Source organism: Symphalangus syndactylus, chromosome 19 (genome assembly GCF_028878055.3).
Source record: "Symphalangus syndactylus isolate Jambi chromosome 19, NHGRI_mSymSyn1-v2.1_pri, whole genome shotgun sequence".
NCBI lineage: Eukaryota > Metazoa > Chordata > Mammalia > Primates > Hylobatidae > Symphalangus > Symphalangus syndactylus.
The window spans coordinates 10,396,050-10,408,720 of NC_072434.2; the positions used below are offsets into that span (position 1 = coordinate 10,396,050).

General features: G+C 49.4%; 2 protein-coding genes across 5 annotated transcripts in view; one reads left to right on the plus strand and one right to left on the minus strand.

The window, feature by feature from the left end:
• TTC4 (tetratricopeptide repeat domain 4) overlaps positions 1-7,735 on the plus strand; it is a 26,742-nt gene extending 19,007 nt beyond the window's left edge. For all 3 annotated transcript variants that reach the window (XM_055233660.2, XM_055233662.2, XM_055233663.2), the window contains 2 exons: positions 3,029-3,111; positions 6,846-7,735. In XM_055233660.2, the coding sequence (XP_055089635.1) occupies positions 3,029-3,111; positions 6,846-6,948 (186 nt within the window). In that variant the 3' untranslated portion in view covers positions 6,949-7,735. The remainder of the gene's footprint in view (positions 1-3,028; positions 3,112-6,845) is intronic.
• The window catches only part of PARS2 (prolyl-tRNA synthetase 2, mitochondrial), a 22,127-nt gene continuing 16,044 nt past the window's right edge, over positions 6,589-12,671 (minus strand). For both annotated transcript variants that reach the window (XM_063613155.1, XM_063613156.1), the window contains exon 4: positions 6,589-8,683. The gene's annotated coding sequence lies outside the window, so the exon portion shown is untranslated. The remainder of the gene's footprint in view (positions 8,684-12,671) is intronic.

The following is a 12,671-nucleotide window of genomic DNA, read 5'->3' on the forward strand; positions in this document are numbered from 1 at the left end:
CAGTGGCGCAATCTGGGCTCACTGCAAGCTCCGCCTCCCGGGTTCACGCCATTCTCCTGCCTCAGCCTCTCCGAATAGCTGGGACTACAGGCGCCCGCCACCACGCCCGGCTAATTTTTTGTATTTTTAGTAGAGACGGGGTTTCACCATGGTCTCGATCTCCTGACCTCGTGATCCGCCCACCTCGGCCTCCCAAAGTGCTGGGATTACAAGCGTGAGCCACCGCGCCCAGCCAATTTCTTTCCTTTTTAAGGCTGAGTAACATTCCATTGTTGGGATTTTTTAAATAAAAAATCACAATATCCGGTATAAAAAATTACCTTTTTCTAACATTTGATAGTAGGATGCCAACTGATGTCCCATTACCCCTGAATACTTTACTGTGTATTTCCTACACAAAAGGACATTTTTCTTTATAATACCCATATAGCTATCAAAGCAGGAAATTTACGTTAATTCACTGTTACCATCTAACCCTCAGACTCCATTCAGGTTTCACAAATTCTTTATAGCAAAAGGGTTTTGTTCAGAATCACATACTGTATTTAGTGATCGTGTCCCCTTAGTCTCCCTCAGTATGGAAGAGCTCCTCGGTCTTTCCTCCACTTTTTTTTTTTTACTTAAAAAATTTTTATTCATATTTTTGTGATCATGTGACTCAACTGCAGTACACTTTCTTGATCTTAACACCTTTGAAGATTACAGACCACATATTTTGTAGAATGTCTGTCATTATGGGTTTGTCTCATGTTTCCTTCTGACTAGATTTGGATTATATATGTTTGTTTGTTTTGAGATGGAGTTTTGCTCTTGTTGCCCACGCTGAAGTGCAATGGTGTGATCTCAGCTCACCGCAGCCTCTGCCTCCAAGGTCCAAGCGATTCTCCTGCCTCACCCTCCTGGGTAGCTGGGATTACAGGTGTCCGCCACCACGCCCAGCTAATTTTTTGTATTTTTAATAGAGACGGGGTTTTGCCATGTTGGCCAGGCTGGTCTCAAACTCCTGACCTCAAATGATCTGCCCGATTTGGCCTCCCAGAGTGCTAGGATTACAGGCATGAGCCACCACGCCTGGCCTGGATTATGCATGTTTGGCGGGAATATTACAGAAGTGATGCTGTATTCTCATTGCACCTATCAGACGGTACATGATCTCCATTTGTCCCATTACTCATGATGTTCACTCTGATCACCTGATTGAGGTGGGGTCTGCCAGCCTTCTCCACTGTACAGTTACTTTTTCTTTATGATTAATAAGTGTTTTATAGGGAGGTGCTTTGAAATGGTGTAAATATCCCATTGCTTGTCAGACATTCAACATATTTATTTATATTGGTGGATTTATAGTTTCCTGTTTCATTTAATGAGTTTTAATCCATTACTATGATTGTTTCTTTAATGCTCAGAATATCCCAGATTTGGCCAGTGGGAATCTCTTCAAATTTGTTTCTATGTCCTTTTGGCGTGTGTCTATTTTTTAAGTGGTTGCTTTCTCACACAGGATGTTCTAGGTTCAGATTTTGCTTTCCTTGCCCCAGCTCTGGAATTAGCTCTTTTTTCCCAAGGAGCCCTGGTTCTTTCTAGTGAAGAATGGTATTTAGAAGCCGAGATCTCTGTGCAATAAGTGTATAAGTGTATTGATTAAGACAATGGGGGTAGAGAGGCAAGCTTACTGCCTCGGTGCCTTCTCAGTGCCACAGCTGGGGAGAGTGTGTGTGTGTGTGTTTGTAAAACCATGAAGTCTCATTGGTATCTCCAACTCTAATTCAACATCCACAGGATTTTTTCTCCCTTTCTATATTTGTAACAATGACTTTCTTCTTGTTCTTTTTTTTTTTTTGAGACAGGGTCTGGCTGTGTTGCCCAGGCTGGAGTGTGGTGGGGAGATCTTGGCTCACTGCCAAGATCAACCTCCTGGGCTCAAACGATCCTCCCAACTCAGCCTCCCAAGTAGCTGGGACCATAGGCGTTTGCCACCGTGCCCAACTAATTTTTGTATTTTTAGTAGAGATGGGATTTCACCATGTTGCCCAGGCTGGTCTTGAACTCCTGGACTCAAGTGATCCACCTGCCTCAGCCTCCCAAAGTGTTCAGATTACAGGCATAAACCACCATGCCTGGCCTGACTTTATTATTCTTAATATAGTTATTTGTTTGATCAGTTCCCCTCCTGTTATCACCGCTGGCCCCTCTCCTACGTGGAGCCTTCCTCACCCTACTTGGACTCTTGACTCCACATGTTACGCTGCTGCCCTAGTGTGGGTGTCTTCCTCACCCTGCAGACTCTGACATCCCGCACTGCTCAACGACCCTACATGGACATCCTCCTCATCCTGCTTGGGCTCTGACCCCCCACAGCAGGCCACCCCTGCCATGAGTGGTCACCCTCCTCACCCTAGTTGGGCCTGTATACTCCATATTAGTTGTCCCCATGCATGGATACCCTTTTCACCCCACATGGCCTCTGACACCCCACCTTGGACAGCCATCTTACAAGGGAGCCCTTCTTCCCCTACTCAGGCCTGCAGGCCCCCAGCATGGATGCCCTTCTCCACTGGTCCTGCTCTGACACCCCGGCAGCTTCCTGTGCAGGCATCTTCCTCACCCTGCTTGGGCTTTGACACCCTGCACAGACATCCTTCTCTCCTTCCTCAGGCTCTTTCCTGCTCTGAGCCACCATAGCTTTCTCCTCCACATACCTGATGGCTTTAGTCTGAATTGTTAGGGAAAGGAGGGCTACATAGGCCTGGCCTTGAGTCTTGACTCTTCTGTTTACCAGCTGGGTAATGTTGGCAAGTTGTTCTCCTTCTCTGAGCCTTGATTCTGTCTTTGGAAGATGGAACTGATAATAGCCTCTCTTACAGTGGCATGGGGGGGACTAAATGCAAAGCACCCAGCTACACAACCATATCAAGGAGGCATTCAACTGCTAACCGTTGCCATCTTTTTAATTTTCCCTGGGCTTAGCCTCAACTAAGGCTGCCGAAGCGCTTTATCTCTGACTCTTGCCCTTCTGTTAATCTTGCAGGTCTACTTTGAGGATGAGGACAGGGCAGAACTATACCGGGTGCCTGCCAAGAGCACCTTGCTGCGAGTTCTACAGCACCACAGGTGAGTCATCTCATGGCGCTGAGTAGACTGGGGAAGATGCTCAGTGTATTAGTCCATTTTCACACTGCTGATAAAGACATACCTGAGACTGGGCAATTTATAAAGAAAAGAGGTTTAGTGGAGAACTCACAGTTCCACGTGGCTGGGGAAGCCTCACAATCATGGCAGAAGGCAAGGAGGAGCAAGTCACCTCTTACGTGGATGGTGGAAGGCAAAGAGAGAGAGCCTTGTGCAGGAAAACTCCCTTTTTTTTTTGAGATGGAGTTTTGCTCTTGTCGCCCACGCTGGAGTGCAATGGTGCTATCTCAGCTCACTGCAACCTCCACCTCCTGGGTTCAAGCAATTCTCCTGCCTCAGCCTCCTGAGTAGTTGGGATTATAGGTGCCCGCCACCACGCCCGGCTAACTTTTGTATTTTTAGTAGAGACGGGGTTTCACCATGTTGGCCAGGCTGGTCTCGAACTCCTGACCTCAGGTAATCCACCTGCCTTGGCCTCCCAAAGTGCTGGGATTACAGGCGTGAGCCACCACTCCCGGTCAAAAACTCCCATTTTTAAAAGCATCAGATCTCGTGAGACTTAGTCGCCATCACGAGGACGGCACAGGAAAGACATACCCCCATGATTCAGTCATCTCCCACCGGGTCCCTCCCACAACACATGGGAATCATGGGAGCTACAAGATGAGATTTGGGTGGGGACACAGAGCCAAACCATATCACTCAGGCACCATCCCAGGAGTACAGCCAGTTCTCATTCCGCTGCTGATTGATTGCCTCATACTCCCGTCCCTTCTGCCCTGAGCACAGAGCTGTGTGAGACAGCAGCCGTGGAGACTGGCCTGGCCCATTAAACTTAGCCATTGGTCAAACAGGCTCTAGTGTGATGATAGCCCACTGCACCACAGCCATAACACTCCAGACCAGGGGAGATAAATAGGGCTGGTCTGAGAAGGGAAAAGCTGCCTGGCTTTTGTATATGAAGGCTGCTAGGATGGCTTTTTTTTTTTGAGACGGTGTCTCGCTCTGTCACCCAGGCTGGAGTGCAGTGGTGCGATTCTTGGCTCGCTGCAACCTCCACCTCCCAGGTTGAAGCAATTCTCCTGCCTCAGCTTCCTGAGTAGCTGAGATTACAGGCACCCGCCACCATGCCTGGCTAATTTTTGTATTTTTAATAGAGACGGGGTTTCACCATGTCGTCCAGGCTGGTCTCAAACTCCTGACCTCAGGTGATCCACGCACCTTGGTCTTCCAAAGTGCTGGGATTACAGGTGAGCCACTGCACCCGGCCAGCCTTCCTTTTCCTAATCGTACCTATACCTATGTCTCCTGATGCTCTTTGTTTGCTTTTTCTTAATTTTTTTTTTTTTTAAACAGAGACAGGGTTTTACCATGTTGGCCAGGCTGGTCTTGAACTCCTGGGCTCAAGCAATCCACCCACCTCAGCCTCCCAAAGTGCTGAGATTACAGATGTGAGCCACCACACCCAGCCCCTAAAATTTTTTTAAAAATTATTTTTATGATAGAGACAGGGTATCTTCTCCAGGCTGGTCTTGAACTCCTGGGCTCAAGCAGTTCTCCTGCCTCACCCTCCCAGGTAGCTGGGATATCGAGTGCATGCTAGTGACCCGGCTCCTGATACTGTCATATGAAGACAGCATGGGCTCTTGAAGTCAGACCCATCATCATTTACTGGCTGTGTGACTCTAAGCACACGCTGCCTCTCTGGGACTGCCGCCTCATCTCTGGAATGGGAGTAATACATGCCTACACATTTCTCAGGTACTTGAGAGCCAATGAGACGATAGGAGTTGAAGTGCTGTTGTAAACTGCACAGGGCAGTCCTGCTGTAGGAGGGCATCTTTGTCATTAGCAGTGGCAGCAAGTTGGATTTGGCAGCTGTCTCAGAGAAGCCGTGAGGTGTTCCTGGACTATAAGGGAAAACCCTCAGCAGATTTGCAAATTGACTCTTGGACTACTTTTCCTTAAGCTTTGAGCAAAGCAAAGAAGAGAAAAGCAGATGCTTTTGCACTTAAGCTAAAAGAGCCCAGTGTATTAGTGTAAAGAGAGTGGTTGGATGTGGTAGGAAATGAGGCTAGAAAGCTAAGTTAGGGCCATACAGGAAGGCCTGAATGCCCTGCTAAGGAGCGTAAACTTTATCCTGATTGTGGTGTACACCAGGGTTGATTTTAAAAATTAAAAAGATTTTAAAAGATGTACAGAATAGGCCGGGTACAGTGGCTCACACCTATAATTCCAGCATTTTGGGAGGCTAAGGCATGAGGATCACCTGAGCTCAGAAGTTAGAGATCATCCTGAGAAACATAGCGAGATCCTGTCTCTACAGAAATTTTTTTTATGGTGTTGTGCACCTGTAGTCCTAGCTATTTGGGAGGCTGAGGCAGGAAGATTGCTTGAGCCCAGCATTTCGAGGCTGCAGTGAGCTATGATCACACCACTGCACTCCAACCTAGGTGAGAGTGAGATCCCATCCTCCCACCACCCAAAAAAATTACAGAGTGATGTAAAGATTTGAAGTGTACCGTTCAGTGGCGAGGCCTGAAGTAGGAGGAGGTGGATTAGAAAGGGGTTTAGGAGGTAGATTGGATGGGAGCTGGTGTAGTGTTGAGTGATGTGATAGGGGTGTCCAGCTAGTCTTAATGCTTTGGCTTGGTAGTCAGGAAGGAAAGGTTTTTCCAGATCTGATTGATACCTTTGGTGGTGTTTTGCTCTGGTCCCAAATCTCTCTTCTTCTAGTTCGTGGACACATTTTTAGCTGCTCATTTTCTCAGGTGTTAGCAAATTACCCAGAATTCTTTAAAGGCCTGAGTTCTGCCCTACCCCAGAGGAGAAATCTAAATAGAAAGCAGACCGATGCTTGGAGGAAACCAGTTTCATGCTTCTCAGAAAATGTAAATGCTGTTGGAAGTTACTACCTTTAAAATTATTACCATAGGCAAGAGCCTACCCAGGACTGATTTCTGGCAACTTCAGACCCTAAACTGGGTGGAGCCACGAAATAGGCCCTCTGTCCCAAAGCAGGCCCACTGAGTAATGCAACACCCCTATCCCTGGGAGGCCAAAGCCCTCCCTGCCTCTCCAGCCTGCCTGACTCCTTTTGCTTTGTGCCCTAGCCACAGCAAACGTTCTGGTTACTTGTGCCTCCTGGCTTTTGCTCCCCAACCCCCATCACCACCCCTTCCCCAAATTAAAGCCGAGTTCAGACATGGCATCTTCCAGGAAGCCTTTTTTGATTCCCTTCCTCATAGAGGGAATCGTGCCTCCTTGGGATAATGCTGTGCCTCACAAATGCTTCTGCAGTTGTGCCTTGCTGTCATTAATTTGTTCCCCATCTCCCTCCCCTCCAGGACCGAATTTGACAACAAAGATGATGGTGTGTGGGTGTTTGTTTGTTTTTAATCTCTGTGTTTTCAGCACAGGGCCTGGCTTACCACTGAATGTTGAATGAATGAATGAAACCACGCTTTATATTTTTATTTCATATTTAGCCACAGACATGCATGATGCCAGAGGACTGGCCTAAAGGTTCTGGCTAGGTTGTAAGGATGAGAATGTCATGCTAATTTGCCAGATTTATGAACCACCAAATAACTGTGCTAAACGTACATTTTCATGTTGACTGCCATCCAAAGGCTCCCCTTGAATGTTAGGAAGGTGCATGGATGGTTAAGATTGTAATTAAATTAACACCCTCTCTTTTGTTGTGTTCACGGCAGGTACTTTGTAAAAGCCGCGACACCAGCATTTTTGGTCTGTGTAGGATCCTCTCCTTTTTGCAAGAATTATCTCCGGGGGAGAAAGGTGCACCAGATACGATGATTAAGCCAGGGCCCCTGGATCTCCTCCCTCACCCTCCTCTGCTGGGAACCTAGCACGCCTCAATCAGCTGGACATACTGCTGGAGTCCAGTGCTTTCTTTCCATCACCCTGGGGATAGTCCTTCCTAGCATCGTGGTGGGGGAGGAGCCGCTGGCTTCCGTCAACGGCAGCCTCTCTGGCTGGTCTTCACTTTCCTCAGTTGATATAAAACTCTGGGCCTTGGCCATGATGTCCCTGGACTCCATTGCTAAAGGGACCATCTGCTGCAGTTACCACAGCAACTGACCTGAGGGGCACCCTGGTCTGTGGAGATGGACTCAGGATCCAGTGACATGATCCTGAACTTTTGTGGAGTTTGACACCTTAGAGAAGCTACCCCTCGAACTGCACATCTACACACAAACAATGCATAGGATTCCAAGGCTTTAAAGCTGAGACCCTGGCCTCAAGTTATTTCATGCTCACAGAGGGAAGCCACGTGGGGTTGCTGCAGATGCCTTGAGGTGAAATGGGGGCAGGAAAGCCACATCTTGCTCTGCATTTATAAAGACCATACAAACTGTGATCCTTGGTACCCCTAAAAAGATTGCCAATTTTCTTCATCTTTGCCATATGGAGGACTGTGACAGACTTGCACAGTGGCCTCTGAATTCCTCTGCAGTTTTGACATTTAGGATTTTGTGTCTTTTAAACTGGAAAATCTTGTAGCATGTTGGGTTGTTATAGGGTATATTTTTGTCCGCAGCTGTTTGTTGCCCCGTTCCTAAGAGGAGTTTATCCATCCTGACCTGTAGCTGTGTGACTTCTTGTAGTGCCCCCACCGCATCCCCCCGGGAGAGTGTACTTCCCTGCTCCCGATGCAGAGGGATATGCGCAGGCATGAGCTGTCCTGTGTCTGACAGAAGCCTCAAGAGTCATGTGTGGTTGGCCTGTGCTCTTCCCTCTGCGGTGAGAACACATTTCCTACAGAGGAGCCATTCCATGGAGCCTAGCTACAGCAGCTGGCCTGCAGCCACTGAGTGTCACAGGAATGAGAGTGCAATGTTTGCTGTAGTAAGCAGTGAGATTTAGGGGTTGGTTGTTACTATAGCAGAGCTAATACATCAGTAAACTGGAACCAGCTGCTGTCCTTAAAAGTGGACTAATTTGAGGCTGGGTGCGGTGGCTCACGCCTGTAATCCCGACACTGGGAGGCGGAGGTGGGTGGATCACCTGAGGTCAGGAGTTCGAGACCAGCCTGGCCAACATAGCAAACCCCGTGTCTACTAAAAATACAAAAATTAGCCAGGCGTGGTGGCAGGCATCTGTAATCCCAGCTACTCGGGAGGCTGAGGCAGTAGAATCACTTCAACCTGGGAGGCGGAGGTTGCAGTGAGCCAAGATCGTGCCATTGCACTTCAGCCTGGGCAACAAGAGCAAAACTCTGTCTCAAACACAAACAACAAAAAAAAGTAGACTAATTTAGAGTTTTGTGTAGTGTGCCTCACTGTCTTTGAAAGGAAATTGGCTGTGGAATACTTACAAAGAAAGAACCATGCAGCTTCCAGGTGCCGGTCCGTCTGTGGCTTGTGGCCAGGAAGCTGAAGTTCAGTCTCCTTCCTACGCCTGGTTTTGGCCACTTAAGGACCTGAGGACCAGTTGAGGGCCTGGTTTTGGTAACCTAAGGGCCTGAGGACCAGGAGGCCGATGGACATGAGGTCCTTTGTGCACTCTCTGCTGTCAGACCTAGGAGAGACTGAGAGAGTAATTTTAGGGATTGTTAGCACAGAGGGATGGGAAAAGGGGAGAACTCTGCCCCTGCTGAGGCCTGATCCTGTATTCAAGTACTGTTAGCCACATGGGAACCTGGAGTCTTGACCCTGCCCTGACCCATCATGTGGGTCACATGACATTCCTTCTCTCTGAACATCTATCAGATGGAGAAGGGAAATGAAGGACTGAATGTTTGCTGTGTTCTTTCTGCAACCCTTTTTCATCCCTATCCCTGACATGGGAAACAGAGCCTGGCCCCTTATTGCCAAGACCTAGTGGGCAGTCCTTGCAGAAAAGCCAGAGGGAATGGGGCCTGGGACACCACTGTGTTGTGGACACGTAAGGTCCATGGTGTGTCTGCAGCTGGGGAGAAGCCTTTGTGGCTAGAAATGGGCCTACCGTGAACCCTAGGTCAATCCGGAAAGTGGATGTCAGCCTCCTCACTGACCTCAAGTAGACAGAAGCAGTTTACACAGCCCAGCTGTGTGGCCTGGAGCAAGCTCTGTCACATTATGCGCATCTACCCCCCCAACCCCTGCCCGCCACCGTGTGTTATAGAGAGGGTTGGAGAGATCCCTAAGACCCCCTGCAGTTCTACATTCTGGGTTTAGGAACCTTGAATGTGGATTTGGGGCCTTTTCAGCACAGCAGGCTTGCCAAGGGAGCCCCCTCCCCCAGCAGGGCCAGAGGCTCACTTGGGAGAAAGCCACGTGGGACCAGAGTGTGGAGAGGTGCATGGCCAGGTAGTACAGGCTCAGGCCATTGCAGGTGCAGCCCAGGTTGCAGAGGTCCTGGTAGCAAGACTTGGTAACGAGTGTAGGACTTCCTGGAGAAGGGGCCAATGTCGTGGCCTAGGCCATAGCTCTATTCATTGAGATGCATGTCACCCATGATGTCCAATGTTATCTGCCCAAACCACTGGGCATTCAACGTGGCCATGGCCACACACACACACAAGATGACGAAAGCATGACAGGAGAGAAAAGGTTAGGGCACGACCCTCCTTCTGTGGTCTCCCACCATGACAGGCACCTTGGGTGAGTTTTGTAACCTCTGAGCCCCAGAATCTTTTGCCAAATGACGTTAATAATAGTAGCTGCACTCAGTATTACTGACAGTGAAATGCTCCTGTCTGTCCTCCATCAGGAGGCAGTGGGAGCAGCAACTCAAGACACTGCATGTGGAAAGGCTTTGCTGCAGGCTGCAGGGCGTAGGAATTACGGGTATTGGGAGTACAGGCACCAGATGCAGGCCTGGTTCTCAAGGAGCTCACAGTCTGGTGGGGGAAAGGGGTAGGAAGTCCTGCGAGTGGACAAAGATGTCAGGAGCCACACCTGGGGAGGGCAGAGGGTCCTGTTTACGACCCCTGGAATGAAGGACACCTCCAGTCCATCGGATACCAAGGGTACTGTAACTCTTGGGCAGAACTGCCTCCCCACCCACTGCTGTAGAGGTTGTTGGATATTTCCGGCCACACCAGGCTGGGGAGACCTACTTGCTTCTGTCATTTAGTCACAAGCCTCACTGAGGCTGGCTCTGGGTCAGCTCCCACCCTGGGCCCTGCCCTTGAGGAGCTCCCAGGCCATCAGGGAGAGTGATATGGAAACCAATATGAGACGAGGGTGCACAAAGGGGGCCCAAGCCCCCTTTAGCTGAGCAGAGGTAGGAGTGACTGATCCTGATGGAGTGTGGGGGAGCTTAGAAAAGGCTTCCCAGAGGTGACCTAAACTGGAGTTCAGGGATGAAGAGGCCCAAGCTGAGCATTCCTGGCAGAGGGCTCAGCATAGGCAAGGACATGGAAGCCTTTCCTTGACCCTCTGCCCTCCCCAGGTGTGGCTCCCGATATCTTTGTCCACTCGCAGGACTTCCTACCCCTTTCCCCCACCAGACTGTGAGCTCCTTGAGGACCAGGCCTGCATCTGGTGCCTGTATTCCCAATACCCCTCAGAGCCGAGCACAGAGGTGCTCCAAGAATGTGGTGGTGCCTCACTGGCATGTCTGAGGACTAGTGAGTGTGAGAATACTGGAGCAAAGAAGAGATGGGCCAGTGGCAGGAGGTGTAGCCTTCCTTGATTGTGGGCCCAGGTGTTTGTTCATACACCCTGGGCAGCCATGGGTGCATTTGGCTCAGGGAGTGGTATGCCCAGAGGGGTCTTCCAAAGCTCTGGCAGCCAGAGTACAGGCAGGGCCAGGAGCATGAAGGGCCTGCATACCTGGGTGGCCTCCTCATTGAGCTCCCTTGGCTGGCACATGACAAAACACCAGGTTGTAGAAGGCGCAGGCAGAGCCGATGTGGAAGCAGAAGGGGAAGATCCTGCTCTGGATGGAGCCCAGAATTCGCCAAGGTAAGCTGCTTTCCCACAAAGGCCCTGAGACATGGTGCGTGCAGTATCAGTGGCTAGAAGTGACTGGTGGGCCCAGGGCCCCTCTTTACCCTCCCTGCAGGGCCCATCTACATCCAGGGTCTGTGGATGTTGATACTCCAAGGCAGTTGGAACAAAATAGTTAAGAGCATGAACTCTCAAACTCAAAGGCCACGGTTCAAAGTCCAGTTCTGCCACTTAATAGCTGTGTGACTCTGGGCAAGTTTCATAACCACCTTGTGCCTCAGTTTCCTTATATATAAGGAAATTTAATAATATATTCTCAGAGGATTGTTTTCAGGATTAAATGGCTGGCACCTGGCACACAGTAGGTGCTTAGTAAGCATTGGTTGTTATGGGTATCAGGCACTCTATTGCAGGGGTCCCCAACCCCTGGGCCGTGGACTGGTACCAGTTCATGTCCTGTGAGGAACCAGGCCACACAGCAGTTGAGTGGTGGGCAGAAAAGCATTGCCGCCCGAGCTCCACCTCCTATCAGGTCAGTGGCATCATTAAATTCTCATAGGAGCACGAACCCTGTTGTGAACTGCACACACAAGGGATCTAGGTTGCACGCTCCTTATGAGAATCCAATGCCTGATGATCTGAGGTGAAACAGTTTCATCCCAAAACCATCTTCCTCCCCAATCCTGTGGAAAAATGGTCTTCCACCAAATTCATCCCTGGTGCCAAAAAGGTTGAGGACCGCTGCTCTATAGGACAACTCTTTGCCTAGGATGCTTCTCCCCTGACTTGACCCCAGATGAGGAACTGCCATGGCTCTAAGGCCCCATGAAGGGTGGGCCTCTCCACAAGTGGACTCAGCCCTCAGGAGTCCTCCAGAAATCCTGGATTCCAGAGGCATAGCCAGACTGAAAAGGGTCCTGCCTCTTTATTTTTATTAAAAAAAATGAAAAAAAAATTTTTTTTTGTAGTGATGGGGTCTTGCTCTGTTGCCCAGGCTGGTCTCAAACTCCTAGCATCAAGTGATCCTCCCACCTCAGCCTCCGAAGGCATTGGGGTTACAGGTGTGAGCCACTGACCTGTTTTAGAGTGTCCTGGATAGAAGGCAGGAGCCCTAGGACCTGCTGACAGGGCCAGCGCCCAGGGACTGCCTAATCCTAGCAAGTCCCTGCCCTCCCTGGGCCTTGGTTTTTCTATCTAAAAAATGGGAACAACATATTAGATCCTGTAAGGCTTATTATTCCTTTTAAACAGCATGTAGCATAAGTCCTCACCAGAAATGTAGTGTTCTAGCCCACAGACAGCATGGGTTGTGGTTTTTTTTCCTTTCTTTCTATTCCTGTGTATGAGAGACAGCATGGTTCTTGATATCCAACAGATACTGGTTTGAACTCTGGCTCTGCTACATAAAGGCTGTGTGCATGTCACTTAATCACCCTGAGCCTCAATTTGATCATCTGTAAATCTGGGCAAAAATACTGCCGAATATGGGGGGTTAGGGAGTGCTGCAATGCCTCCAGGCGGTGCAATATATTCAGTACCTTTGCTTAATGCCTGGCATGCGATAAGTAGTGTTCAACAACCCTAGGAACCCAGCCAAAGTCATGGGCTGGACAAGTCCCTTCCCTAAGACATGCCTGAAAG